This window comes from Bos grunniens, chromosome 11 (assembly GCF_055505025.1).
Source record: "Bos grunniens cultivar Pamir isolate PY7600 chromosome 11, Bosgru_T2T1.0, whole genome shotgun sequence".
Classification (NCBI taxonomy): Eukaryota; Metazoa; Chordata; class Mammalia; order Artiodactyla; family Bovidae; genus Bos; species Bos grunniens.
Window position 1 is genome coordinate 10,499,136 of NC_141175.1, and position 24,421 is coordinate 10,523,556.

A 24,421-nucleotide genomic window follows, 5' to 3' on the forward strand; every position below is an offset into this window, starting at 1 on the left:
CTGAGGGGTGCTGGGCATGGGGGCCTAGGCTGGAGGTACCGTTACCTTTTGGGGGATTTTCATGGTTCTAGTGAGATGACAGCTATGGGTCACCCAAGCCTGGTGTTAATAGGCCTGGAGGTGGAGATGGCTGAGACCCAGGTGTCTGGCTCCAAAATGGACAAGTGAAAGTGTTAGTTGCTCAGTCGTGTCCGACTCTTTGCGACGCCATGAACTGTAGCCCATCAGACTCCTCTATGGGATTTCCTAGGCAAGAACACTGGAGTGGGTTGCCATTCCCTTCTCAGGGGATCTTTCCCGACCCCAGGGATCGAGCTGCATTGCAGGCAGATTCTGAGCCACTAAGGTCACTTTATAAAGGAGGCAAAGAGCTCTGATGGTGTAACCTGACCAGTTGTGTCCCACGAGGAGCCTGTGCATGTCTGGGGCTGGCAGCCCCTCCCGGGCATCTGGGGCAGCGTCTTGCCAGCAGCTGAGCGAGGGGATGGGACAAAACCAGTGGTGCTGAAGCCGTGTGGTTGTATGACCCCCGCTCCAGCAGCCAGACGGCCCCGCCCCGGCACAGACAAGGCTCGGGGCGAGCTGGAGATGAAAGCGCCCTCTGCATTCCTTGCTGGAGACCCATTAATACACGTGCACTTCACATGCTTTTATGGAAACTGGCATTTTTCTCCCTCCAGGAGCATTCCTGAGGGCTGCCGCTCCTCCTGGATCCTTCTGGCTTGTCACCAGGTCATCCAAACAGGGCAAGAAAACCCACCAGCTCTTTCTAGAAGGCTGGAAGGCCAGGATGGTGCCGGCCCGGCCTGCATCCAGAATGAGCTGGAGGGACCCCGGTCTCCATGCCTCAGAGACAGCAGCGAGTCAGGAAAAGGTTAAAACAAACGTTTATTTAACAAATTATATTAAGAAGACAATCACACAGTGAAACTTCCCTTTGCCAAGTACTAGAGTCACCTCAAATAAATACACGCAGTACAACGCTGTTCCTAACCTAGCGCAGCCAGCCGCCCGCCCGGGGCCCGGTTCCTGGTGGTGACAGGCCGGGCCGGCAGGGTCCAACAGGTGAGGACGGCCAGCCGCCCTTGGGGGGTGGGCAGCTGCGGTGAGAGTGGGCGCCGGCCGCTCCAGGCCCCAGGAGGTGAGCTCGGCTTTCAGGCTCACCTTCAGGCTCGCTGGCCGGCTCCAGGGAGCTGCGGGCTGGGATCCGTGTGCACGGTGAGGGGCAGCCCGCAGCCCTGGGGACTGGACCCGGCCCTCACCCCGTGCTCGGTGAGACACCATCACGCCCGCAGGCCCGTTACTGCACGGGAGGCAGGTGCTCGAGACGGGACAGAGCGGGGCCTGGGCCGCCTCTGCCGCGCGCCAGCTTTGTGCCTGTGGACGCGTCTCAGCATCTTCATCTGGAACCAGCATCCGCTTCTGGGTATTGGTGTTTTTTTTTTGGCGGGGTGGGGTGGGTGGGAGTGACAGAAGAAAATGTGCTTCAAGTGCCGGCCGTGTGCCCGGCAAGGAGTAGGTGCTTCGGACGTGTTGGCCCTCGCCTCCCGTCCCCCGCCGTCCTGACCATCCCTCTGAGAGGAGGTCGTGGCCAGAGTCAGTTCCTGGACTCGGGGGTGGGGGAAAACCTTGTTATAAATTTGCAAAGTGAACCTGGGCCGGCTGCTTGCTCCTTAGTGCCATTGTGCCATTTCCAAGGCCTGTGCAGACAGGCTTAGAATTTTCAGGGGACGAGGAGGAGGCAGCGGGGGATGCTGTGCTCTGGGGAGTCCTTCTGGGAAGGGTGGAGGTCACTGCCCTTCGTGTTTCTGAGAGAAGCCCTGCCTCCCCGCCCCTCGTGGCCAGAGGGTTTGCGGAGAAAAGCACCGTCCCAGAAAGGAAGGGGGAAGAGGGGGCTTGGTCCCCAGTGAGCGAGCTTCACCTCCACGCGGGTGGGCAGCCCCCCTCAGAAGGAAAGACAGAGGTCAGGAGCTGCCTAAGACCCACTGGGGACGCCGGCTTCTCCAACACCGTCGCTGCTCCATTCTCTCCAGCTGCCATCACGGCGCCGTCCACAGTCACTCGCTAGACCCCGCGCTGAGGCTGCCTGCTAGGGGAGGCCTGGCCCTCTCCTGGAGGCCCTGGACCCTGCCTCTACCGGCCTGGTTGGGGGGTGGAGGGGAGACCCTTTCCCCAACAGCCACCCTCATGGCCCTCTTGCTCCCTGACAGGAAATCTCACGTGACCGTCTCTGGACCTCCTCGGGCCCACGGAGCCGAAATGCTTGCTTCTCAGTGGAGGAAGCCCGCGGAAAGGCCGCGGGTGTTACCGGGCGGGACGACCCCACGGCCGGGGTGTGAGGAGAGACTGAGGGACGGAGCCAACACGGCCGGACAGAGGTGAGCAGAGGGGCCACCCCCACTCTTGGTTTTGGACCAGCTCCACCATCCTGGCAGCAGCAGCAGACGCAGGCTCTCTGGGCCCTTCAGGGCTCCCCACCCCGACTCCCAGGAACAACCAGCTCATTTCAGTGCGTATGTCTGAGGCCAGATCATCGGCTCAGCCCTGGGCGAGCACCCATCCCAAAGGTCTGCCCGAGGAATTTCCACCTGTGCCTCCTGGGCCCTGGCGGGTCCCAGGGGAGGCCGGCCCTGCCAGGGATGTCCTCAGGTCTTGGGGACAGTGGGGAGAGGCGACACACAGGAATCAGGAGGTATCGGAAGGGAAAGATCAGGGGCAGCCGCGGGGGGAGGCGGAGGGTCTGGAGATGGCAGAGCTGAGGCCGGCTGACTGAGGTATGTCTTGCCCTGGCCCTGTGTCTCAGCCAGAGGCTGCTCCTCTTGACTGCACCCCAGCCACCCCGGTGTCATTCGAGGAACTGCAGGGAGCAGGGGCTCTGTTCCTAGCTGGGCAGGGCCTCTCCTGGGCTGCTTGCTTACGCCAGACACGTGTCAAAGCTCACGTCCAATGCTCCAACTATCTGCTGACCCCTGCCCCCCACCTCCAAGGTGTGAGATACCAGGTTCTGGGAGTTTAGGACAGTCCCATGGCCAGACAAAGCAGACACCGGGTGAGGACCGGGCCTCCAGGGAGGACAGCGGCCCCGTTCCCACGGTGCCCGTGTGGGGAGCTGGGCTGGGTGGCCAGCACCTTGGGGAACGATGGTGTGGTCACTGGCACTAGTGGCAGAAGGGTCAGTTCTGGCTTCAGTCTGGTGACTGTGTGTCCACGTCCTTGGGCACCGGCTCACAGAGCCTCTTTACCCACGTGATGATGGTCGGGGCGTGGGGACAGGCAGTTGGAGCTGTTGTTGGCACGTGAGCACTGCAGAGATGAGCCCTTTGTGGGGATGATGGTGAGGAGGCTGGGCATGGGGACCTGGCGGCAAAGTTCATGTCCACGCAAGCACCCAGCCCCTCGGCTGCCTCGGCCGCAGGCAAGTCCTCTCTGGGCCGGTGGCTGTGGGGTGGCCGGCCCCCGTCCTCAGGGTGTCCAGTGTGTGAACTGAGGGGTGAGTCAGAGGGGAGCTAGGCCCAGGTCCACTTGGGCACCACCGGCCGCCCCTCCGTGTTTCCTTAGGGTCCCCATGAAGTTCTCGGGCACTCGAGGCCCCTGGCGTGAGAGATCTGTTCCACGGGGCAACCCATCAGTGCTAGGGGGGGTGGTGGGTGGGTGCCCTGTGCCAGGCCACCAGCCCCTCAGGGTCTTCTGGGAGGAGGCGATGGCTTCATGGTGGCAGAGTCAGGAGGGCAGGGAGCCGGTGGCATCACTGGGCGGCCAGACAACTGTCCAGGGCCCTCAGATGGCTCCCGTGGTGGGTAGGGTTGGTCAGAGGACTACTGGGCATCACACAGATACGGGAGGAGCCGCTGGTCACTACAGCACACACAGGTTAGTGGAGGTTAAGGAAGAGCATCCCCAGGGAGGCAGGGGGCGTCACGTTGGGCAAGCTGATGACCGATGACTGAGGAGGCAACAGCTCAGCTGCCCAGAGTCTCCCAGGAGCGCCGAGCAGGGCAGTGTGGATGGGCGGCAGGAGGGGCCGGGCGAGGGGGCGCTCAGTAGTCCGGGCGCTGTGTCGTCTCCCCGCGGGCGGGTGGGCGGCCCCTCAGGACTGGGGGATCTGCTGGCATCGGGTGGGGCTGGGCGGGAGCCTGGCCGCGGCACTCTGCTCCGTGCGGAAGCTGTACTCATACTGCGGGAGGTCAGCGGGGAGAGAAGTTCAGTCAGGGCAGGGGACACTGGAGAGAACCAGCCCATGGCCGTGGACAAGCTGGGCGGAGGCCCCGAGGACACTGGAGGGCTGCCCTTGGCACGTGCACACGAACCGCAGGCGTGGGCTGTGCGTGTGTGTGCGTGTGTGCACAGGGAAGGGGGCACGCCTCTGGTGCTGCGTGGTGGCTGGCTGGCTCATCTGTGATGACTGGACCCTTGCACACCACTCCCCGGGTGGTATGAGCCCTCAGCAGCAGCAGCTTGCATGCCAGGCGGTGTGCTGCACGCCCTCCCGCCTCCCGGCAGACAGTCCCCCTACTCCCGCTGCGGAAGGAGTCTCCTGGATGGGGAGGGATGGCCCTGGGCGCCACCCCAGACCTGGCCGGGCAGGCGGGCTGTGGCTGCAGGCTTGGGGAGCCCCTGGGGCCGGCCGCCTGCTCAGTGCTTTCTGAGCCGAAGACAAGCCTCAGATGGCGTGGGCCACAGGGACGGGGCACCCCATGCCCCCAGCGCCTTCCTCCCTGGGCTCCTGGGGCCAGTTTGTAATAAGTTATGAGAGCCTGGGCCAGGGTAGGACCAGCGGAGTGGACCTGGGCTCGCCTGCCCAGCTGCCGGCCTGAACCTGCGTTCAGTTCTCATGCTGGAGACCCAAGCCTACCCACCTGACCTGGGTCACAGAAATGACAGATGGTGGGCTCCGAGTCTGGTGGAAATTCAGAGGAGGGGGAACACCTGTGGTTCACCCTGATGGCCAGGGGGTATTTCTACACCCAAATGTGGGGCAGGTGTGCCAGGCAAGAAGAGGGGGGCGCAGGCTGCAGGACTGGGAGTGGGCCATGAGAAGGGCCTGGACACCAGGGGCGGCAGCCACGTAGGACCCTGGGTCTTAGGAATGAGTTGCTTAGATCAGTGGTCATTAAACGTTTAAAATAATATTTTCAAAAACTTTTCAGCACTAAAATTGCCATAAGGAAGGGCTCCCCTACTAAAGCAGAGCAGAGTTGAACCACCTGGCTGAACTCAGCCTCTGCCTGAAGCTGCCCTCTCGAGGACCCAGCTGGGGGAGCCGCCAGGATGACATGGAACCGTCCCAGCAAGGGTGTGGGGGGGTGACCACTGGGTGCCCACCCAGTAAGGTGCCGCAGCTGTGGGCTCCAAATGGTCCCCGAGCCCCAAAGTGAGCTGCCTGCAGCTACGAGGCCCTTCCAGGGGCTGTGCTGAGCTGAGGGAGCACAGCTGAGGGGTTCTGGGGGTCACTTGGGAATGAGAGGGGAGCAGAGGATGCTGGAGGGGTTTATTCCTCCCGGGGGAAAGGGTGGGGAGAACAAGGCAGCCAGCATTTCATCCTCGGCCACCTGCCGATGGCCCACAGACTGGCCCAGGACAGAGGGGCAGCTGGCGCTGGGTATGGGGGCGAGGTCTGGGCGGGCCCTGGCCATCCTGTGTGAGCAGCCAAAGGGGCCAGGGGACGCCAGTGACAGGACGGTGCTCCCTACAAACAGAAGGGGTGGGGAGGGAAGGACTTGACATTGCAGGGTGACCCCAGCACCTCTGAACCTCAGTGAACTCATCTCCTTTATAATAATAATTTCTTGTTATTAAGAAATAACAAGTGTGGGTGAGGATGTGGAGAAAAGGGAACCCTGTATTCCCTGTAGCATCATTCACAACAGTCAAGATACAGAAGCAACCTGTGCCCATCGATGGATGAATGGATAAAGAAAATGTGGTGCGTACATAGGGTATTCATAAAAAATATGCAATCTTCATGAAACTAAAATCAGAAAAGCAAAATGGATAAACCTCAAGCCAGAATCATCAAGGAATAAAAAAGGCAGAGGGTCCAAATAAATACAATCAGAAATGAAAAAGGAGAAGTTACAAGGGGACGCCACAGAAATACAAAGGACCACGAGGGTCACTGCAGGCAACTCTATGCCAATAAAAGCAGACGGCCTGGAAGAAAAGGACGGATTCTTAGGGAGGTGTGTCTCCCAAGACTGAGTCAGGAAGAAAATCTGAACAGACCAACTGCAAGCACTGAAACTGAACCTCTGATTATAAAACTCCCAACAAACAGAAGTTCAGGATCACACGGCTTCACAGGCGAATTCTATCACACACTGAGGGAAGGGTTGACACCTGTCCTTCTCAAACTATTCCAAAACATTGCAGAAGAAGGAACACTCCCAAACTCATTCTATGAAGCCACCATCATCCTCATACCTAAATCAGACAAAGATACCACAAAAAAGAAAATTACAGGCTAATATCACTGATGACCATTGATGCAAAAATCCTCAACAAAATACTACTAAACTGAAGCCAACAATACATTAAAAGGATCATATGCTATGGTTTTTCCTGTGGTCATGTATGGATGTGAGAGTTGGACTGTGAAGAAGGCTGAGCGCCAAAGAATTGATGCTTTTGAACTGTGGTGTTGGAGAAGACTCTTGAGAGTCCCTTGGACTGCAAGGAGATCCAACCAGTCCATTCTGAAGGAGATCAGCCCTGGGATTTCTTTGGAGGGACTGATGCTAAAGCTGAAACTCCAGTACTTTGGCCACCTCATGCGAAGAGTTGACTCATTGGAAAAGACTCTGATGCTGGGAGGGATTGGGGGCAGGAGGAGAAGGGGACAACAGAGGATGAGATGGCTGGATGGCATCACTGACTCGATGGATGCGAGTCTGAGTGAACTCCGGGAGATGGTGATGGACAGGGAGGCCTGGCGTGCTGCTATCCATGGGGTCGCAAAGAGTTGGACACAACTGAGCGACTGAACTGAACTGAATTGATACCATGATCAAGTGGGTTTATTTCAGGGAATAAAACTATCTTTTAAGTAATGCCATTTAAAAAAAACCTGTAAATCAATGTGATACATCACATTAACAAACTGAAGAGTAAAATCCATATGATCATCTAAATAGATGCAGAAAAAGCTTTTGATAAAATTCGATATTGATTTATGGTAAAAATTTTCCAGAAAGTGGGCACAAAGGGAACCTACTGTCAATATAATAAAGGACATATATGACAAGCCCACAGGTATTAAAACATTGTACTCAATGGTGAAAAGCTGAAAGCATTTCCTCTAAGATCAGGAATGTCCACTCTTTCCACTTTTATTCGACATAGTTTTGGAAGTCCGAGGCATGGTAATTAATCAGAGAATAAAAAGAAAGGGAATCCAAATTGGAAAAAAAAGAGTAAAGCTGTCACCATTTTCATGACATGTTACTATACATACTAATAAAAAATCCTAAAGACACTGACAGAAGACTACAGCTCATCAATGAATTCAGTAAAGTTGCAGGGTACAAAATTCATACGCAGAAATCTGCATTTCTATATACTAAAAAATGAAATATCAGAAAGAGAAATTAAGGAAAATCCTATTTACCACTGCATCAAAATGGCAATCCACTCCAGCACTCTTGCCTGGTAAATCCCATGGATGGAGGAGCCTGATAGGCTACAGTCCATGGGGTCGCAAAGAGTCGGACACGACTGAGCGACTTCACTTCACTTCAAGGAGACAAAAGATCTGGAGTCCAAAAACTATAAGATGCTGATGAAAAACGGAAGAGACACAGACAGATGGAAAGTTATACCACATTCTTGGATTGGAAGAATCAGTATTGTCAAAGGACTATATTACCCAAGAAAGTCTACAGATTCAATGCCAATGGCATTTTTCACAGCACCAGAACAAAAAATTTTTTAATTTGTATGGAAACACAAAGACTCTGAATAGCCAAAGCAACCTTGAGAAAGAAAAATGAAGCTGGAGGAATCAGACTCCTTGACTTCAGGCTACACTACAAAGCTACAGTAATTAAAACAGTATGGTACTGGCATAAAAACAGAAATACAGATCAATGGAACAGGATAGGAAGCTCAGAAACACACCCACACAACTGTGGTCAATTAATCAACCACAAAGGAAGAAAGAACATACAATAGAGAAAAGACAGTCTTCAATAAGTGGTGCTGGGAAAACTGGACAGCTACCTGTAAACGAATACAACTAGAACATTCTCTAACATTATACACAAAAAATAAAGTGGATTAAAGACCTAAATGTGAACACAAGATACTATAAAACTCCGAGAGGAAAACACAGGCAGAACACTCTTTGACATAAATTATACCAATCTCTTTTTGGATCTGTCTCCTAGAGGAATGGAAATAAAAACAACCAACCAACAAACAAAAAAACAAATGGGACCTAATTAAAGTCAAAAGCTTTTGCACAGCAAAACAACCACGAACAACCTATTGAATTGGAGAAAATATTGGCAAATGATGCGACTGACAAGGTATTAATCTCCAAAATATATTAATACAAACAGCTCATACAGCTCAATATAAAAAGACAAACAGCCCAATCAAAAAATGAGCAGAAGATCTAAACAGACATTCCTCTAAAGACATACAGATGGCCAAAAGGCACATAGAAAGATGCTCGACATTGCTAATACAGAAATGCTGATCAAAATTACAGTGAGGTATCACCTCACACTGGTCAGAATGACCATCATCAAAAAGTCTGTAAATAATAAATGCTGGAGACGGTGTGAAGGAAAAGGAACTCTCCTACAGCGTTGGTGGGAATGTAAATTGGTGCAGCCATTATGGAGAACAGTATGAAGCGTCCTTAAAAAAACTAAGAATAGAGTTACCATATGATCCTGCAACCCCACTCCTGGCTATATATCCAGAGAAAATCACTGGAAAAAATACATGTACCCCAATGTTCACTGCAGCACTCTTTATAATAACCAGGACATGGAAGCAACCTAAATGCCCATCAACAGAGAAATGAATAAAGAAAATGTATGTGTATATATATACACATACCTGTATATATATACACCCCACCTGGGCTTACCTGGTGGCTCAGATGGTAAAGAATCTGCCTACAAATGCAGGAGACCTGGGTTCGATCCCTGGGTTGGGAAGATCCCCTGGAGAAGGGAATGGCAACCCACTCCAGTAATTTTGCCTATATATACACAACGGAATGCTACTCAACTATAAAAAATAATGCCATCTGCAGCAACATGGATGGATCTAGAGATTATCATACTAAATGAAGTAAATCAGACTAAAACAAACATCATGGAAATCACTTATATGTGGAATCTAAAAGAAGGGCTACAAATGAATTTAGTATACAGAACAGAAATAGACGCACAGACACAGAAGAGAGACATGTGGTTACCAAAGGGGAAGCAGGAGGTAGGGATAAATTAGGAGTTGGGGATTAACAAATATACGCTGCTGTATATAAAACAGATGACCAACAAGGACCTACTGTGTAGCATAGAGAACTATACTCAATATTTTATAGTAACCTATAAGGGAAGAGACTCTGAGAAAGGGTGTGTGTATATATGTGTGTGTGTGTGTGTATCTGTGTAAAAAACTGAACTGCTTTGCTGCACACCTGAAACTAACACTGTAAACCAACTATACTCAGAACAAAAATTTAAAGAATAAAAAAAGGAAATCTTGTCATTTGTAACAACATGGATGGATCTTGAGGGCGTTGTGCTGAATGAAGTCAGTCAGACACAGAAAGACAAACACTTTGTGATCTCAGTTATATGTGGAACCCGGAATACAGCAAGACCAAGCTCACTGGGCAGAGCAGACGCCAGAGGCGGGTGGGGCGGGTGAAACGGGGCAAGACGGTGGAAAGGCACAGGCGCCCAGTTACAGAGTGATTACGTCCTGAAGACAGACTGTGCAGCGTCGTGGATATGGATATCAATACTGCAATTCGTATTTTGGTAGTTGCTAAATTTTAAAAATTCTCATCAGAAGGAAACAGTTGTTACTATGTAAGATAAAAGATGGTAACTATATTTATTATGATAATTGCTTTGCAATATATACAACTATCGACACATGTTGTACACCTGAAGCCAATATGCCTTTTATACTTCAATAAAGAAGGTGGGGGTGACAATCTCTACTCCCGGGGCCCTCTTTGAGGGGGGGGATGAGGTGCGGCAGGTTAAGGGCCCGCCTGCCCCGGCACCATGCAAGCACTCACTGTACATTTGTTGGCTACGTAAGAGAAGACATCGACGTGGCCGCACTTTCCTGCTAATGACCTGGGCTCCAGCCATGGTCCGGGCACTCCAGCTCCAGGAGGCTGGAGGAGCAGTGCAGCCTCAGACCAGGAGGACTTCGGGCAAAGTTTGGGACAACACCGCCACCTGGTGGCTGCTCAGGAGCATCACGGCAGGAAACAATCTGCCTCTATCACCCACTCACCCACCCGCATCCGCCTGTGCTGGGCTCTGGGGTCAGGAGGGAGCCCTACAAGAGGGGCAGGGGATGGACGCCGGAACTCCGGTGCTTTTAACCCAAATGGGCAATAGAAAGATAGCAGCCTTGGGGAGAGAACATGAAGGCATTTCTGCCAATGGCCAAGGGTGGTCCCTGAGGAGTACTCAGGGGTGCCGCCTGCCCGGCTGCAGAGACATGGATGAACCAGGAATGAAGGGATGGAAGTGCGAGCCCTTGGGGGAGAGGGTATCTGGAGTTACAGTGCAGGGATGTTTGTAGGAAAGCTCACAGGATCAGAAGACAAAGAGGACGGGCCTGGAAGGCAGGACCCCAGCCCTGGCGATGGACCCAGGGCCAGGTAGGAGGACGGTGGGGATCAGGGGGCAGCAGTTGGCCTGAGCTGTACAGGCTGGGGCGGGGGGGATGGGGTCACTAAAAACACGTGGTGACCTCAGCAGGGGTAGTGCTGGGTGGGCACAGGCTCCAGGGCGGTGCCGACGTGGGCAGCAGAGTGTGGTCTCTCCTCAAGGGTGGACAGAGGGTGGCACCCAGACTGAAAGCAGCAGGCTGGTCAGCCTGTAACACACACAGGTCCCGCCTTAGTAGGTCCGGGGAGTGGGCCAGAGATTCCGCCTCGTCAGCCAGCTCCCTGGTGACCCGATGCTGCAGGTCGGTTCTGTGGCCCCACCACATGTGGGATGTGGGAGTGGACGGGAGGGGCAGAGAGGAAGAGCCAGAGACTTTAGGGCTGAGGGGGCGCTGAGGAGGGAATGGGGGGGGGTGTGGGGAGGAGGCTGGTGGTGGTTGCGGGGGGGGGGGGGCTCTACTTGGGCTGCTCTAAGGCCTTGCTTGGGGCACAGCCGAAGTGAGGCACTTAAGTGAGGGAGCCAGCCCAGTGTCAGCCGCTGGAGTGGCACCACCAGCTGTGGGCTGGGTCACCTCTACCCTCCAGTGCCTGCTGTGCCCGGCTCCCAGGTGGCAGGAATGCCCAGGGCAGGGAAGCCGCCTGAGTTTGCTGGGGGCCAGCTGGCCACAGAGGGTGCGTGAAAGGGGACGGAGGCACGGGCCCCCATATGTCCACAGCCAGGGGCCCAGGGGCCAGGCCCAGAGACCTGGATACTGCCAGGGGTAGGCCCAGAAAGGGTACTTTCTGAGGGCATGGGGCAGTGGGGACAAGGGGGTGCAGGCGGGCCGGGGTCGAAGTGCCTTGTGGGGTGGTTGGGAGGCCGTCTTTGTGGCCAGGAACGGACAGGGTCCCTGGGTGGTGGGGGGCGGGCTGGTGGTGTAGAAGAGCCTTCAAGGATAAACTAAATTCTTGCTTCTTTCACTCTCTGGGGTGAGGGGGTGTGGGCATGTGTTGAGGGGGAAATCAGGGGTACACAGCCGCCTTCTCCTGACTCAGGGCCGAGTATGCCGCCGAGTATGCCACCGCGTCCCCTGCCCCCCCCCCCCCCAAAGAGGGCCAGGGACCCACTGCACAGCCTGCACCCCACCCCCACTGCCGCCCCGCCCCTACCCTTGAGATTTTTCCCTTTTTAGGTCATCTTGGCTGGAGAAAAGCACTGCTCCCCCCACCCTCTTGTTTTCTCTTAACTCCCCAAATGAAATTTCAACATATGTCCCCCCGCCATAATCCCCCTTAGGCCGCGGATAACCCTTCCCACAGACGCTGTCCCCTGCCCGGGACGGGCTGGCCCCGAGTGTTTGCCCAAGAGACTAGGCCGCTTCTGGAAGCCCTTTCGCTCCCTTGGGCAAACAGTGAGTACCTTTGAAGGTGGATTTGGGCCCGGATCTGTTTACTCAAGACATTAAGTCTCCTGCATAAGGAGGACCTGCACTCGCGCACAAACAGCAAATCCTTTTTGAATTAAAAAAATTTTTCAATTAAAAAGCATTTTGGTTCACAGAGCTGAGACCCCCGCGGAGCAGCGCCCCCAGCCACAGCGCCCTCTGGTGGACAAGAGCCATCATGACAACTCTTAAGCCGTGGCGCTCAATTCCCAGATTCCGAGAGCTTTTGTCACAGTGAGGCCGACGTCCTGGCCTTGGGAGGCCACACTGTGGAGCCAAAGGCACCCTAGCCTCAGCCTCGAGGCAGAAAGGGACGGGGGTGGGGGTGGGGGAGCAAGCCCGCATCCACTCGCGGAGACGTGAGACAACTGGCGTGAAAGCACCTTGAAAGTGAAAACCCGGTCCTCCGTCAGAGTCAAGGGTTGCATCGGAGAGTCAAGGGTTTGAACCTGGACCCTGCCTGGCAGCGGGCGGGTTGAGGGTAGTTCTGGTTTAACTGGCGGGCGGGGCAGGCATCGGTGCTTTTTTAAAAAGCACTAAAGTGATTTCAATGGTTAGGCAGGCGGAGAACCACTACCTGAGACCTTTTACTAAATTAAACGGACAGCAGAGTAAGGCAAGCACGTACCCTCCCCGCTTCCCTCCCTGGGTCTCGTAACCATCACATCGACGAGAAACAGAAGTGAGGGGCTGTTTTTAGAACCTGAATTTTGAGACGTGGGAGCTGAGGTTCAGGGGAGGATCATACTTCCCAAGGTCCCTGGGGGCTGGACGAGGCCCCAAGGGCACCTGGGGCAGAGACCCGGACTCAGGACAGGGGTCTGTACTCACCACTTACACGGGTGGGCTTCTGAGATGGGGGGGCAGGTGGGGTTACAGAAGGGCCTGGCAGGATGGCGGCAGGGGCAGGCCTGAAGGAGCCCAGGCTGGGCCTCAGGGGCCTGGCCGGGTGAAGACAGGCTGGGGGGTGAAGGAGCAAGATGCCGGCCAATGCCAAGTCTGGTTTGGGGCTGGAGCCACAGTTGTGAGGGTGCCTGGGGCACGCGGTGGTGGGTGAGTTCTGAGCAGTGGCCCCACCGGTCCCCAGACTGCCTCTCCTGGAGCCTGTCCTGGCACCTGCCCGGCCGCGGGGGCCAGGACACGATACCTGCCGTGCTCGATGCCTGGTTCAGACCCTCGGGGAATTCCAGCTCTGGAAGCTTCCTCTCCCTACACAAGGGCTCGTGTCCTCCCATCTCTTTCCTGAAGCCTGGCTGCTGGATCTTGGCCCCCCTCTCCAGGGGAGGGAAGGAGCAGGTGCCCCTGTGAGCAGTGGGCCCTGAGGGCCCCCACGGCCCACGGAGCAGGCCTCTGTGTGCTGGGAGGGCCCGTCCAGCTGATGTGAATACATGTCCACCCCTTCGAGCTGTGGAAAGGGCCAGGGAGGCCCAGAGACAAGTCCAGGTCTCCCCATTTTCCCACTTGGATTACGGTTCCAGAGAGACACCCGAAAGTCTGGGTGAAAGGGGAAGGCCCCAGGCTGAGAAGCCCATAGAAGGGCTCTAAAAGGCCTCCAGGGAAAGGCTGTCACATGCAGACTGGGGCTCAGGGGACATGGGGCAGCCAAGACAGGCCGCCCCCCAGACCTGGAGGGGGTCCTAGAATACCCCAGAGCTGGGGTGGTACCTTGTTCACCCCTCAGCTGCTGAGAGTCCACAGCTGGGCCTGGAGGTCAGGGCTCCTGGATTACAGCCCACGAGCCCTTGGTCACTAGTGTGGCCACTCGTAAGGGGACGGGAGGGGCAGGAGCTGCTGGGTCCCTAGTCAGGGTTGGGGACAGAATCGTTTCTGCCAGTGAAGCTGGTGCCACCGCTCTTCCGATGATGGGTGACTGTCCTGAGTGAGGCCACCGGGTCGGGAAGCAGGCGGGTCCCATGACAAGCCCACAGCGGGGTTGGTGTGAACCTTCTGGGAAGCCTCTTCTGCATTCCCCTCGGGTTCCCCAGTGCTAACCTGCAAGCAGCAACCCCAGAGTCAGAAACCTTGAGCCGCACCCAGTCCCGCTGCTTGGTCTCACCCTAAATGAAGGGTTGGAAAAGCTCCCCTCTGAGATGCCCCTGCTCCAGGGGCAGGGACCACGCCTGTCTGGGCACCGTGCCCGGCGTGGCTGCAGGGTGACTGAGACCATGTGCAGAATCAGCCCCTGCGTCTTCTGACTCTGGGGCACCCAGGTCATCTTCGTCAATGCCTGTCAGCACCCCCTTCCCTTTCCTGCCCCTTTCCTGGGAGGGGATGGCAGCACCCACTTGCACCCTTCACAGCCTGCCGCCCTGGGCTCAGTGCTGGGAGAGCCCCCCACTCAGGGAAGGGCACCCTTGCTCAGGAGCATCTCCAGCTAGGATCCGATGGAGCACAGAGTGGCGAAGTGCCTCCCAAGTCCCCACCTGGGGCAGAGCTCCAGTCCCAGGAGGGAGGTGTGGAAGCTTCCTGCACAGACCTGTCCCCAGGCATGGCTTCTCAGATCCTACCCCCACCCCCGCTCCCTCCAAGCACCATGACTTGGTGCCTTTGGGAAGGCTACTCCCCCCGGGACATTTGTCCTCCTCTGGGGACGATTAATTACTGGCCTCCAGGGCCCCACATCACTGTCCATTTCCTCCTTAAGTGCAAGGTTGGGGTGGGGGCTCAGCCATTTCTGTAGCTCCAGAGTCTGGTAGACGCTGTGGCCCAGAAGAGATGAACGAACGAATGATGGATGGATGGATGATGGTACAGGATGTGAGAGGTGAGTGGGTGGATGGGTGAGGGGCAGCTCCATGCAGAGCAGACAGCTAGCTTAGGGACTCAGTTCTCAGACAACGGGGAGGTCATTTGGGTTCTCAGTCTTTTGTGGAAGCAGCAGTGTGTCGGTCCAGCCTTGGGTCCTCTGCATTGCCATGGCCTCTGGGCTGATGGTGTCCTGGCCCCTATCCTGGGGTGTTTACCTCATGGAGGCAAAGTGCTGATCCCAGGGTTCATCCACATTGCCACCACTGCCTCCCCCACCCCCCACCATGAATGGTGACAGTATAAGTATAGATGTGATCTGTGTTTGTATCTCAGACATGTGCAAGCTGGAGGCTCATGCTGCTGGAGGCCAGTAATTAATCGTCCCCAGAGGAGGACAAATGTCCCGGGGGGAGTAGCCTTCCCAAAGGCACCAAGGCATGGTGCTTGGAGGGAGCAGGGGTGGGGGTGGGATCTGAGAAGCCATGCCTGGGGACAGGTCTGTGCAGGAAGCTTCCACACCTCCCTCCTGGGTTTAAAATAGTCATAAACGTGGAAAAGTTGAGAGACTTGGCATGAAATGCCAACATTTTCCAGGTTTTATATAAAAAAAATAGGGGGCTATGGCTTGACTCTCGCACCACGACCATGAGCTTCACACAGGTGAATGGAGGCTGCCTCCTCTAGAAACACACAGGTTTTCCAATTTGCACAGTCCCCACCACTCCCTATAAATCACCCAACCAGAGTGTTCTGCCATTTTATCACCATGACTGCATTTTGTTTGGACTGATGGGGACAGAGTAAGCAAGAACTATTTCTTGTGCCCATCATGCTTAAAAGTAGGAAAACGAAATACAGATGGAGAAGGCCAGGCATTTTAAAGGAAACGGGGGAACGTGCATTCCACGGTGGGACTTAGATCTCTGTGTGAGTATTAACGAGCTCTGCTTCTCCAGGCCCCTCCTGTGCTGCGGGGCTGGGGGCCTGGCGGGAACCAGTGTGTCAACCAGCGTCATCTGCGTGGGGCTCTGGGCAAGGCTGGGGGCTGACAATACCTTTGTGGCCAACTCAACACTGGTGTGCGTCAACAAACAGCCACAGGGCTAGCCCCCTCAGTGAACCGGCATTTCAGAATTCATCTAAGTATCACCTAAAAGATGGGTATTTGTATTTTCCCTCTCCCAGGTTATTTGTGGAAAATGTTTGGAACGACGCTGCTTTCTGACACTGATTTCTGAGTGAAGAGGCAGCTGTGTGATCACTACAGGACTATGCCCTCCTTACTCGTCATCTTTATGCTCATTTTTTACCTACACGTCAGGCAACCTTCTAAGAGTTCAGTTTGGGGGGGTGTTACTATTTTTTTGGGGGGGGTTATTAACTATTTTTTTGGCCAAGTTGTGCAGCATGTGGGATCTTAGTTCCCTGACCAGGGATTGAACTCGCGCCGCCCCCACCCCCCGCCGTGGAAGCACAGAGTCTTAATCACTGGGCTGCCAGGGAAGTCCCTGGGGTGTATGGGGTATTACTTTAAAACTTGGGGGATGAGAGTTCCCCAAACCACAAGAAAAGGACAGAAAAATCCTTTTAGGATGCACTTTCCAAAGACCAAATAATTCACCTTGACCTCTATTCTACATGAGCCAGGTATAACTCACGACGGTATCCAGGGCAGATAATTCTGTCTGTCAAACATCGGCTCTGCCTCAGGTTCATTTCCAAGGGCTCAGCCTGGCTCCCTCATCTGTATGATGAACGCCCTGGGCTGCTGCGCCAGCAACCTGGAGACCTGGGCGGAGGCTGGCGCTTGGCGGCCCTGCTGCTGATAGAACCAGAGAGGGTGGTGGGGGGAGGGGGACTCAGACTCTCAGAATTAGGAACTCTATTAATATAATCTACCATATTAATATGCCCGCAGAGAAAAAAATATGATCATCTCAATGGATGATTAAAAGACATTTATCAAAAGCTACTATCCATTCCTGATAAAAACACTTAGGAAAATAGAAATAGATGGCTAATTCTTTAACATGATTAAAAAAATGATGCCTATATATAGCAAACCAAAATGCAGCATTATGGGTGAGTATTGAAACTAGAAATTTCCGTTCAGACAAGGAGGCCCAGTGACCTGATCGTTCCGGCCGCAATGCTGGCTGAAGGTTCAGGAAGGGGGCGGTGTCAGCGTTTGCAGACAACATTAACGCCGGCCTGCGTAACCAAAGAAAAGCAACTGAAAACCATCAGAAGTAGAAGTCAGCGAGAGAGCCAGCCCCTAAAATAAAATACAAATGTCAACGGCTCTTTGATACAAAAAAAATGACAGGAAATATAATGGAAAAAAAGACCCTACTCATGAGAACCACAAAAACATCAAACACTTAGCAATAACCTACAAAGAAGTGTGCAGACTCTCTGCAAAGAACACCCTTCTACCCTGCTGAGTGACAGACACAAAGCCCCAGGTGGAGACTCTTCACCAAACATCTATTAACCTACATGCTCGGTGCAGTCAACAATAAACATCTAGGGTGGAGTTTCTCCCCCTGAAAAGAGTCTAAAGTTCCACTGGAAGAATAATCAAGGGACTATAATTAGAAAAGTCTGGGCTGGGGGGAGAAGGAAGAACTAAGCTTATCGTATATTAAAGCTTATTATAAAGCTATCAGAGTCAAGGCAGTGTGGTAATCATACAAAAAGAACAGAGATGAGTGTCAAGAAAAACAACCATTGGTCCACTTACAGATGGAACTATACGATAAGAGTAACACTTAAAACTACCGAAGGAAGTAAACAATGGTAAGAAAACTGGTTAACGGTTTAGGATAAAACGAAGCTGGTTCTAGTTTTTACCTTCTAATAAACTTCAGATGGATCAAATAGTTGAAAACTGTTTAATACTGTAAGATATTAAAACACAAAAGGGTATGAGAAAATAGTATTTTTTATAATCTTAAGTATGACATGAAACCAAAAACGAAACATTAAAGTCATGATTGCCCATGAAAAATTAAAAACTATTATATAGCAAAACACATCGTTAACAAGGTGAAAAGCCACTGGTTAAAGTGTGTGTGTGTGTGTTTGAACATAGGACAGAAAGCAGGCTGTTACAAAGAACATAAAAAACTCACAAATGAATGAAAAAACTAAAAAAGCCAATAGAAAAAACTGGGCAAAGGGCACACACAGAATAGATTCACAAAAGAAGTATACAAATGGCTGATAAATATATGAAAAGATGTCCACCTTTACATACCTGTGATGCTTATAGTGAGGGTGTGGGAAACAGGTAGCCCCTCACACACCACAGGACAGGGGGAGCAGGGGGGTCACTCTGTTTTTGGAAAGCAAAATGGTAATACCATGCATTCTTCTAAAGAAAGACCCAGGAGAGCAAAGACGTGTACAAGGAAACATACTGCAGCAGTGAAATAGTGAACGATTGGAAACAACTCAAGAGTCAATCAATAGTGGATTGCTTACATAAATTATGACACAATCATAAAAGGGAACCACATGTAGTCATTAAAAAGAATGGGGCAGATCTGTGTGCGATGACATGGAAGGTTGTGCAAGATATACTAGTCGGTGTGAAAGCAAGACCCAGGAACGGTATGTGCGGTACTGACATCTGTGATGCTTGCTGGATGCGGGCATCTCTCCCAGGAGTGGACCATGGGGGGCTCTCTTTAAAAAACACGTATGACCTTTGCACTTGGAAAGAAAACACTAAATGTTAAAAACTGATTCTGATTGGCAGGGTAGACCCTGAAGATGATAAACTGCCCACGATGGCTGCCACACTTTATGGGGAGAGAACTAGTCTTGTCTGTGGCATCAAACAGTGGTTCCCAAGCTGTGGTCAGACTCCTGAAGGGTCCATGAGAGGCAGGTCCCCAAGCTACTTCCCACATTTCAAATTGGAAAAGACCCTGATGCTGGGAAAGACTGAAGGCAAAAGGAGAAGAGGGTGGCAGCAAATGAGATGGCTGGATGGCATCACTGATGGACGTGAACTTGGGCAAGCTCCAGGGAATGAGGAGGGACAGGGAGGCCAGGCATTGCTGCGGTCCATTGGGTGGCAAAGAGCTGGACTCGAGCTAGCGACTGAGCGACAACAACCACCCTTCTTTTATGCCTTTGGATGGCTATCCATTAAACTAATTCATTAGGTTCCTTTGTTTTTGGCTGAAATGATCTCAGCTTAGTGTGATATCTCTGTAAGAATTCAGTGTATACCTGTGGCGGATTCATGTTGATATATGGCAAAACCAATACAATATTGTAAAGTTAAAAAAAAAAAAAAAGAATTCAGTGGCATGACTGAACAACTGGGTCTTTGAAAACAATATAAACAAAGGGGGAGCAGAACAATAGATAAGAAAGGTCAACTTCTATCTAATTAACTAACTTTCATTTAATAAATGAAGTAGGTGAATTTCTTTCCCCAAACATATCAGCTTCCTGACTGAAAACAAAAGATAAAAAAGATGCTGGGGGATGAAAACGTTGAATCTCACGGATAAAGGACACCTTATTTCCTGTTGCAGTTTGAGACCTGACCACTAGATGGTGCAAAGTGATCACGCATTTTGTGACATCGCCCTCTGCAAAATTCTTCTAACATTAATATGCACAATGAAAGCTTTCCAGAAGTAGGAAGAATGAACAATTGCACTGGGATATGAACATTTGGCTTTTATAAAATTGGGACTCTGCCATTTCATTACTGATACAAAAATCTTCTGCCTCACTTTCTCTCTGCACATGCAGCTCCCAAATCCACTCTAATCTCATATATCGGAAGCGCTTGCAGAAGTCCGTGCAAAGTGGGCGTCCACAAGTTGGTTCCAAAAATTCTTTTTACCTCGTGAGGCCAATTGTATTTCCATTAATTTCACCTCAATGTCGTGACGTAAATGTGAGTGGAATCAGCCCCAAGCTAAATAAGCAATAAGCCCCATTTTTCAACACACAAACACATAAAGATGTCAGCTCAAACTGTTTACTAATTAACACTTAAAAAGACACAAATTAGATATGCGTGGCTAAGAGCAATTATAATCAAGACGAATTTCTCTAGTCATTTGGGAACTGAAAAAAAAAATGCCTAATTGCTGGAACCAATGTTTTAAAAACTGAAATCACGCCAGTTAGCAAATATGTTCATTTAAGGAACATTCCACGTGACTACACTCTGGAGGACCGACCACAAACATGAGAACAAGGGAAATATTCAGGTATAAAATTAAAATTGTAAGCTCCTTTGGATTTATAACTTCATCATTAAATACATCTGCAAACAGCAGCCCATAAAAACCTGTAGCCATTAAGTGGTTAAATGGACTGCCTCCCTTGTCAATTTTAAGGGAGTGATTAATATCAGATCGTCCCTTTACTAATTAGACTCTCCCTTGTCTTTTAGCCTTAAAGTCGAGTGAAAATGGAGGCCGTCTGCTCCACCAGGGAGTGTGCTGGGCTAATGATGACGCTCCTCGCCACGTTTCTGAGTGGGGTGACCACTGAAGGGGGTTGAACGCTGTGGTCTTTTCCAGGGGAGGGTGGCAGCCATGGTGGGGAAAGTCTTTGTGTATGGGGCTGGGAGGCTCTTGGGTTGCCCTTTCAGGCATAGGAACCCTTGGCTCCTATTTATAGAGGCTTGCGGTGTTGTGCACTTGGCATGGAATCTATGGTCGAGGCCACTGTCTCTGGGCCACTGCTCTGGAGACAAGGGACAGGGCCGTGGGTGAGGGAGGTGGGGCTGGGGGTGGGGGTAGGATGAACAGGCTACGGGAGAGGCAAGGAGACAGGAGAATCGCTGCCGAACTGAGGAGCTGGGGAGCTCCCGGGCTGGCTGCGAGGGGCATCCATCAGAGGGAGGGATGGGGCGCCTGCTTACAAGGGAAATAAAGAGCGGCAGAGACAGAGAATATTTATATGCCCATCTCCTGGCGCTGAGAGAAGACGCTTCATCACCGGGTCGGCTGCGAAATTACACTTTTCCCGACTCTTGAACGGAGAGAACCTTTTGTCTGGGCAACAGGGAGGACGATAAGGGCTTCACACTGGATGCAGCCCTCTGGGGACCCCTGCCGCCCTCCTGCAGAGCCCAATGACTGCTGCCTGGGGCACGGGGGCCAGGTCAGGGCCAGAAGGGACCACTGCAAACCCCCCGCCCCCTGCCCGCCCAACAGCTGCTGCTGGCTGCTCCCTGGTCACCTCCCGTGGCCCGGAGGGGGTGAGCAAAAACATGCTCTCCTGACTTAAGGGGTAATTTACGTGGCAAAGCCCCGGCCCCGAGCCGAGGGTAGACGTGGATGGCATGGGATGCGGCTGCTGGAGCCTGGAGAGTGACAGCCTTCCAAGCGAGGACTGGTTTACTCACCTCGGCTTCGTTTACTTCAACAGCCCACACCACCTGCGAGCACCTAAAGAATTCCCCCCACACGTGGCGGGTGGCACAGCCACTGACTTTATAATCGTGACCTTCCTTGGGGGCCACTCGTGAAACGCAGCCTGGTGTCACCACGCCTGCGGGGGGGCCTCCTGTGGGCGCTACGGCCATGGTGGGACCCCGGGCCTGCATGCCACCCTGAGGATGGGGAGGCCAGGGGACCTGCTCCAGGGTCAGCATAGGTGGCGGATTTGGCGTGCTATCTGGGGGAGGGGGGCTGGACTCAAGAACTGTGTCCCTCCACTATGCCATGTTTCCTCCGCGGTCCACACAGTCCACAGACATCGGTGTCTACACAGCGGCGGATGGCTCTGGTCCACACTGCCAGCGAGCCTTGTGCCACCTCTCTGCTGGCAGGGCCAGGTGGCACCCTCTCCTTGAGGTGGTCAGATTCCATGGTGGGGGAGCTGGAGGAGCACTGCCACCCACTGCTGGGGGGGGAGGGGCGACACCCAGTCTCCCTGCACTTGTTACTCCTGGAAGTGGCAGGCTGGGGTCCGGTGGGTCCCTGCTCTGGGTCGGGGGGGCACCTGGGGACAGGTGTCCTCTCTGGTCCCAAATCACCAAGCTCAAGACAGACAGAGTGATGAGGCTGGTTTGGGGGTGACTTGTCCCTGAGGCCAAATGATGGTGACAGAGCATCCCCCAGGCAGGGCAGGGTGGGGGACGGTAAAGCCGGCAGGGGAGCAAGCAGGCCAACGCCACTCCTGGGCGGGCTGCTTCGGGGCGAGCACTCCCACTTCCTCTACAGCCAGGACCACCTGGGGCCCACGTTTCTGCTGTGTGCCAGGATGACACCACCTCCCCCTGGAGGCATGCAGGGATAAGGGAGGGGAGAGCCTGCCCCTTACAAGGCAGCCCCCACAGATGCCAGGCTCTCCCTGCTGTTTGCGAATCCCCGGCAAGATCTGGGGCGGGGCGGGGGGGGGTGGTGGTGTTCAGGATGGGCAAGGGGATGGTGCAGGTCACGGTCAGCCCTGAACCCAAAGGCAGTCTCCTGACTTCTTGGGGGAGGGCGTTGGGCTTGATGCCATAAACAAGAGCAAAGCAAGCCCCCATCCGAGCTCCTGCTGCTCCCAGGCTCCTCCCCAAGCAACGCCCCTCACCCCCAAAGGACAGACAGACTGGGTGTGAGTGAAAAGGGGCAAAATCAAGGGGACCCCCAGGTGCTCAGGGCCAGCCCACGGAGCCCGAGAGCGGGGCCAGGGGGCCAGGGAGCTGTGGGCTCAGCTCCTCCTCTGCCTCCAACTCCAGGAGCTATGCTGAGTTCAGGGGCTGAGAGGGGCTAGTTCTCCAGTTTATTTATGGAGAATGCTCGCTGATGTTGCGGGAGTGTGTGGATGTCAACATGCTAATCACCATTACGTGCACGCGGATGGCTGGTGGAAGTAACTTCTAAATCCTCAGATTAAATGAAAACCCTCATGGCCTCCCTGACGGTGGGGATGTCAGTGATGGTTTCCCAGCCTATTTAGCATGTCTAACCTCTCCCCATTTCCCTACATTTTCTCTAACTCCACTTTAATCTCCTTCAACAGAGAACACAGTGTGTGCTTTTAACCTATCACTGAAAGCAAGGAAGGAAGCCGGGCGTGGTCCACTGGCTCTCTCTGCTCTGCCACAGAGGGCAGAGCGTCAGGCTGCAACGGGGCGGACTTGCACCAGCTCACCCCGCTTCCTGTGGACCAGGGGGTGGTGGTGACAATGACCACAACATGACTGGGCTTGTCTGGTGGTCCACCTACCAATGTAGGGGCCATGGGTTTGATCCCTGGTCCTGAAGGGTTCCATGTGCCTCGGGGCAACTAAGCCTGTGTGCCACAACTACTGAAGCCCATGCGCCCTACAGCCCGAGCTCCACAACAAGAGGAGCCGCCGCGATAACAAGCCTGTGCACCACAGTGAGAGAGGAACCCTGGGCCCCCGCAACTCGAGAAAGCCCATGTGCAGCAATGAAGACCCAGCGCAGCCAAAAATAAATAAAAATACACCACCCACCATCATGACACTTGCTATACCTCACTAAGAGACACTTGCTCCTGGGAAGAAAAGTTATGACCAACCTAGACAGCATATTAAAAAGCAGAGACGTTACTTTGCCAATAAATGTCTGTCTAGTCAAGGCTATGGTTTTCCCTGTGGTCATGTATGGATGTGAGAGTTGGACTATAAAGAAGGCTGAGCGCCAAAGAGTTGATGCTTTTGAATTGTGGTGTTGGAGAAGGCTCTTGAGAGTCCCTTGGACTGCAAGGAGATCCAACCAGTCCATCCTAAAGGAAATCGATCCTGAATATTCATTGGAAGGACTGATGCTAAAGCTGAAACTCCAATACTTTGGCCACCTGATGTAAGAATGGACTCATTTGAAAAGACCCTGATGCTGGGAAAGATTAAAGGTGGGAGGAAAAGGGGACAACAGAGGATGAGATGGTTGGTCCATCACTGACTCGATGGACATGACTTTGAGTAAACTCTGGGAGTTGGTGATGGACAGGGGGACTTGGTATGCCACAGTCCATGGGCTCGCAGAGAGTTGAACACGACTGAGTGACTTAAATGAACTGATACCTAACTGGGCAGCTGCCACAGCAAGTGCTGCTCTGGGCCATTTCCGTGACTGTCTCAGTGATACCCACAAATGCTACAGAGCGTTTTCATTATTAATACTTTCCTGGCTTTACATAAGAGGAAACTGAGGCTCAGAAAGGTTACATGGAAAATCTGAGGATGCTACCCCTGCCAAGCTCTGCTCAGAGCGCCCGACATCAGCACACCGTACTCTAAACAAACACATTTTTGGCCCTTCCATGGCAAGAGAGTTAAGAGAATTGATGGTGGTTTCCACCATGGACACTGGCTCTACCACTGGGCTCTCTCCTATTTCACCCTGTCCTGGTCACCTGAAGGCCCAGGTGGGGTCAG

General features: G+C 53.2%; 2 protein-coding genes across 18 annotated transcripts in view; one reads left to right on the plus strand and one right to left on the minus strand.

The window, feature by feature from the left end:
- Nucleotides 1–16,325, plus strand: part of LOC147362524 (uncharacterized) — a 47,552-nt gene extending 31,227 nt beyond the window's left edge. The window contains exons 3-4 of one of the 2 annotated variants that reach the window (XM_086325148.1): nt 2,211–2,378; nt 12,411–12,591. In XM_086325148.1, coding sequence (XP_086181274.1) covers nt 2,211–2,378; nt 12,411–12,486 — 244 coding nt within the window. In that variant the 3' untranslated portion in view covers nt 12,487–12,591. Of the gene's footprint in view, nt 1–2,210; nt 2,379–12,410; nt 12,592–16,227 lie in introns of those variants that run through there. The other variant, XM_086325149.1, reaches the window with a different exon arrangement.
- MVB12B (multivesicular body subunit 12B) overlaps nt 871–24,421 on the minus strand; it is a 194,461-nt gene continuing 170,910 nt past the window's right edge. For 7 of the 16 annotated variants that reach the window (XM_086325132.1, XM_086325142.1, XM_086325129.1 and 4 more), the window contains one exon: nt 17,926–18,759. In XM_086325132.1, the coding sequence (XP_086181258.1) occupies nt 18,571–18,759 (189 nt within the window). In that variant the 3' untranslated portion in view covers nt 17,926–18,570. Of the gene's footprint in view, nt 4,175–12,035; nt 14,287–16,985; nt 17,254–17,895; nt 18,760–24,421 lie in introns of those variants that run through there. The other 9 variants (XM_086325144.1, XM_086325136.1, XM_086325141.1 and 6 more) reach the window with 4 other exon arrangements.